The 5,292-nt window shown below is 54.5% G+C and overlaps 1 protein-coding gene across 1 annotated transcript in view; it reads right to left on the bottom strand.

Moving 5' to 3' along the window:
- Pkn1 (protein kinase N1) overlaps nt 1-3,860 on the bottom strand; it is a 33,974-nt gene extending 30,114 nt beyond the window's left edge. The window contains exon 1 of the mRNA XM_021169479.2: nt 3,654-3,860. Coding sequence (XP_021025138.1) covers nt 3,654-3,674 — 21 coding nt within the window. The 5' untranslated portion in view covers nt 3,675-3,860. The remainder of the gene's footprint in view (nt 1-3,653) is intronic.
- Nucleotides 3,861-5,292: the final 1,432 nt, after the last annotated feature.

A 5,292-nucleotide genomic window follows, 5' to 3' on the forward strand; every position in this document is an offset into this window, starting at 1 on the left:
CACACACACACACACACACACACACACACACACACACACACACATAAACGCTGCATGCATGCTTCCGGTACACAGACAGCATCAACTTCCTGCTTCCTCCTACCCAGATGTCCACCCTGGCTGCTCACAGCAGAGGCCTAGGGAGCCCACCTGGCTTAGTAGTCGCTCCCTGATGCCAACACCAGAAAGAAACAACCCTGAGGGGCCAAACGCAGCCCACAGCTATTTACTAAATTTCAACTGTCAGAAATAGCAGTTACAAGGCTGTTTATATCAGGATCAAGATACATATGAGATTCTATTTCCCCCTGGATTTTGCCATGATGCTAAAACCGCTCTAAAAAATAATATATCGCCAGGTGTGGTGGCGCATGCCTTTAATCCCAGCACTTGGGAGGCAGAGGCAGGCAGATTTCTGAGTTCGAGGCCAGCCCGGTCTACAAAGTGAGTTCCAGGACAGCCAGGGCTATACAGAGAAACCCTGTCTCGAAAAACCAAATATATAATTTTAAAATAGTAGTGGTGCTAGAGAGAGGGTGCAGCAGTTAAGGGCTCACACTGTTCTTCCAGAGGACCCGAGTTCAGATCCAAGCACCCCTGACAAATGGCTCACAGATGCCTGTAACTTCAGTTCTGGGTGGATCAGACCTCTCTGGCTTCTGTGGGCATGTGTACACACCCCCCAACATATATACTTAAAAATAACAAATAAATAAAAGTAATGGTAGTGGTGGTGATAATAGCAGCCGCAGGCAGAGGGTGAAGCTTGGTAGCACGTACAAGCTCTGTACCTCAACAGCAACAAACCAGCGCCTGCTCCAGCCTCACCCAGGTCTCAGAGAACGTCCTCCACGTTACAGGTACTATGTTTCATTTTGTGGCTTTGTCTCATATAACCCATATGGCTTTGAATTCAATACATAGTGAAGGCTGGCCTTGAACTCCTGATCCTCCTGCTTCCACCTTGCCAGAGCTAGGACTGTAACAGGCACCTTTGCACCTAGCACAGCAAGATGTAGATGCTAGAGATGGATACATAAGACAGATAGAAAGAAAGAAAGAAAGAAAGAAAGAAAGAAAGAAAGAAAGAAAGAAAGAATGAAAGAGAGAAAGGACAGACGGACAGACGAACAAACTAGCTGAAGCCCCCTGCTCCAGGTCCCACAGGCAGCAAGAGACAGAGCCAAGATTCACATTAGCTGGGAAGAATCCCACGTCCAGCACACCTTGCAGTAGTGAGCCATCACCATCACAATGAGCAATGTTCTCCTAGGCTCTTAAGCCCTTCTGATGAGGCTGCAGGCCAAGAGACAGATCCTGTGACCCTGTCATCTCCTCACGGTGTATCTGAGCAGTAGTCACCATAGGGGAAAACTGAGGCTCAAAGAGGCCATAGCTGCGCTCTCAGTGAAGGTAAGGTCATCTTCTCATCGCCTTAAGAAACGCATGTCAGTATCTGGGGTCATTCTTGCTGTCATTACAACCAAAGTATACAGGGGACACCTATCCAGTGTCAACATCCCGAGGTACACAGGACAGTCTCACTACACAATGACCCCCACACAAAGGCCATTGCTGGGGCCTTGGGAAGGGGTGTGGGTTCCCAGCGTAGACTGCCAAGCTCTATGTTCAAAGTAAAAGTGTCAGAGAAGCACAGAACTGGCTGAGGCTCCACCTCTCTCTGCATAGCCACCATCTCCACCCTCACTCCCCTCACCCTAACCCCCACCCCACCTCCCCACCCTCACCCAGGGTTTTTCTGAGTTGCCCTGGCTGTCCTAGAACTCTATAGACCAGGCTGACCTCAAACTCAGAGATCCCCCTGCCTCTGCCTCCCAAGTCCTGGAATCAAAGGTGTGCACCACCGCCACCAGGCCCTCATAACCATCCCTAACCCCATTGCCTCCTCCAAAACAGAAACAAGACTCTGTAAGGTAAAAAGCGTTTGACCCAAGAACTCATTAGGGAAGGCAGCATTGGTATTTAAACCTGGCCTCACTGAACAATACTCTGTCATGACCAGGCCCCACCCACTGTCGCCCACCAGTGCCCCCAACCCAGCAGGCAAAGCAGGTACACAGCCAGGAGCAGGGCCAGCTCAAGCAAAGAGGAGAGGTGAAGGTCCTTGGCCCCACCTCCAGCAGAGAAGGCCTGGGAATGTGAAAAGCATGCAGGCAAGGAGGCAGGGCCTCCTGGGTCCTCCTCCCCGGTGACTCACTTCTGCCCAGGGACAAGGAGTCACTTGAGGGCAGCAGGGCAAACGCCTGGCCTGGACTTGAGGAATTAGAACGTCAGCTTCTCCACCTGCCATTACAGATCTGCAGACAGCAGACCAAGAACTGTCACCTTGGGGAAACCCTCTTGGCAAAGTGGCTAGGAACCCAAAACCCCACTTCCTGAGATTTCAATGCCTGGGGCGTTTCCAGAATCTAGACAGGACATCCGTTTGCCAGACACAGAACAGACAGGCACGGAGACGGTGGAACCAGGCAGCAAGTCCAAGCGGGAATGAACATAAGGGAGAAGACGGGACGGGGACCAAGATGTAGGTCCAGCCTCATTCTGGGAATCACAGCCTCCATGTGGGTCCTACGCGGGACACACCAAGCACATGCATGTACTGGGAGAGCCCTGCACAGCCCTCAGTGGGCTTGAAAGGGAGCCGGCACCGGTGCATCAGCCTGGAGGTCTGACCTTGTGAGATCGGCAGCACCAGATACGCCCAGCTCCACGGCAAGGCCGGCAGGCCATCAGCAGGACTGGGGAAGACGGGTACAGGAGGGTACAGGGGAGACATGGGGGCAGGTGTAGAAGGAGATGAGAACCAGTTACACAGGACAATGGACTGCATGGTGACGAATTAATGGAGCCACAAAGATACAAAGATCTCAGATTTTGGGCCATTGAATTAGAGTGGGAAGTCAGTCACCCCGACCCTGACCCTGCTTCAGTAACGCCCAACAGGTCACACAGGGAGGGCCATGTGGCTGGCAGATGCCAGTCACAGGTGTCTGTTGCGAGGGAGTAGAGACCCAGCCCTGTCACCTTCCAGACATAAAATCCTTCCTGTCTGTATGACAGGACACGCCCCACCTGGGTTACAGCTCCATCTGTCAGCCTGAAGGGTGGTTATGGGGAACGAGGCGGAAGGAGGAACCCGGCCTCAGGCCTAGTGAAGTGACTTAGACACTTCCTCCAACAGGTGCCCATCTGGGTGGCGTCAAGACCATCGTAAAGACGTCTGCAGGCGGGGGTGGCCCGGGCTTTGTTGTGCGGGGGAGGGGATCGGGCCGGGCACTCCTCCGGTCCGCGGCAGGGTGCCAGGCACCTGCTCCAGGTGAAGCGGCACCTGCCAGAAACCGAACGCTGCAGGACCCAGAGTAGGACGTGGGGACGACAGGCACCGGGATCCGCAGCTAGCCTCGGACACCGAAGTGGGGACCCCGCTACACACGCTGACTCTCAGGGAGGGCCAAAGGAGGGGATGCTAGGGTAGAATCCCGAACAGTACCCCTTCCTCCGACCCGGTCGGCGCCTCCACCTGCTACAAGAGCCCGCGCGGGCTCCCGATGGGGACCTCGTCCGGGACTCTACCCGTGCCTGGGGTCCTCCGCGCCGTCTGGCCGCCCCGCGGGTGCGGACAAGTCGCCTACCTGCACGGCGTCGCCGGCCATGTCCTCCGGCCGCCCGCCAGGGGTCCCAGCGCCGAGGAAGGGCTTGCGAGCACGCGGGCGGGTGAGGCGGGAGGCGCGGCGCCCAGACCCTCCCAGGCGCGCGGCGCGCTCCGGCCTGCTGCGCTCGGCCCGGCCTGGCCAGGCCTCCGCCGAGCTGCGCCCTCCGGCCCCAGCGGCTGCAGGGTGGGTCACGTGAGCGCCGAGGTCCGCGCCTGGGGAGGAGGCGGGGCGGGGGCGGGGCTCCCGGCGGCCCCCGGGGCTTGCAGCGGGGAGTGGGGTCCCTGTTGGCTGTGGGGTGCGGCAAGCGCTCGTTGTAGCGTAGGGGACTCTGAGCTGGCCTAAGCGACCGCGAGCCTCAGAGGCCTTGTCCCCCGCCTCCGACCCCTTTGAATGCAATGGTCACCATCCACCACCACCCCCGACACACACGGCCCAGCTGCACAGAGGCATCCTCCCTCCCGTTTCCCCGGAGGCAAACACAGGGAGAGCCTGACTTCAAATCCCAGTGTCCTGGGCCTTGGGGGAACACAATACCCTTCAGGACTAGGATGTCTGTAAAACTTGAGGAAGAGTAGGGCAAGTGTAAGACCCCAAGTGCACAATAAATGCCAGCAGTTATCACTTTTAGCTCATTGTTTTAAAGACTTTATTTTGATTCATGTGTGTTAGGAATAAGTTCCGGGGTGGCAAAGAAAGAGACCATCCTTCAAAATGAAATGTCCGAACAAGGCAAACTTTACTCTTCATCAAGACAGTGCACTGCGGAAAAGCAAAGAGAAGACAGGAAGTGCATATGGTTTCTATTCTAACTCAGGTGACCTCGCAGTCTTATTCAATTGGCTAGTCTGAGAAAATTGGCGCAGAGGAAATTGAAGGGGAAAGGGGTCACTGCTCCAAGCGATCAATTTCCTAGAATGGAGCAGGGGGGGCTTTGTGTAAACAAAAGTTTTACTGGGTGAGGAGGATTAAAACATCTCCTTAAAAGTCCTACAAGGTAGGAGAGATAATGATTTTAATTACTGTCCAAAAGACAAATCTTACACTATTTGCTAGAAAAGACTCACATTTGATTTCTTGCATGTGTATATATGTGTTTCTTTGTGTGAGTTATGCACATGCGTGTGGGTGCCTCTGGAGGTCAGAAGAAGACATGGGATGCCCTAAAATGAAGTTATAAACTGTTTGTGGACTGCACCACCTGGGTGCTGGGTCCAGACTTGAGTTTTCTACAAGAGTAGTATTGCTTCTATCTCTTCAACTCCTATTTTAATCTTTATCCATTTATTGAGTGTGTTCACGTGCATGTACCACACATGCCAAGGCAAATGTGTGGTGGCCAGTGAGTGACTTACAGGATCGCTTTTCTTCTGCACCCTATCATTTGGGGGGGGGGCACCCAAACTCACCTTCCTAAGCCCTGAACAGGCCCAACACTCCATCACTGAACTCTCAGGACTATAGTCGAGGCTTACTTCCTTGCCCCCCAGCCTCCTCCTCCTTACAGTCTCATCCCCAAACCGCATACCAACAGGGCCTAAAGTCTAGACATTTCCAGGAGGAGCCCACCAGGTCCTGTGTCACCTGCCGCCCTTGGTCACTCGCCACTCGCTGCTTCAGC

This window comes from Mus caroli, chromosome 8, assembly GCF_900094665.2.
Source record: "Mus caroli chromosome 8, CAROLI_EIJ_v1.1, whole genome shotgun sequence".
Classification (NCBI taxonomy): domain Eukaryota; kingdom Metazoa; phylum Chordata; class Mammalia; order Rodentia; family Muridae; genus Mus; species Mus caroli.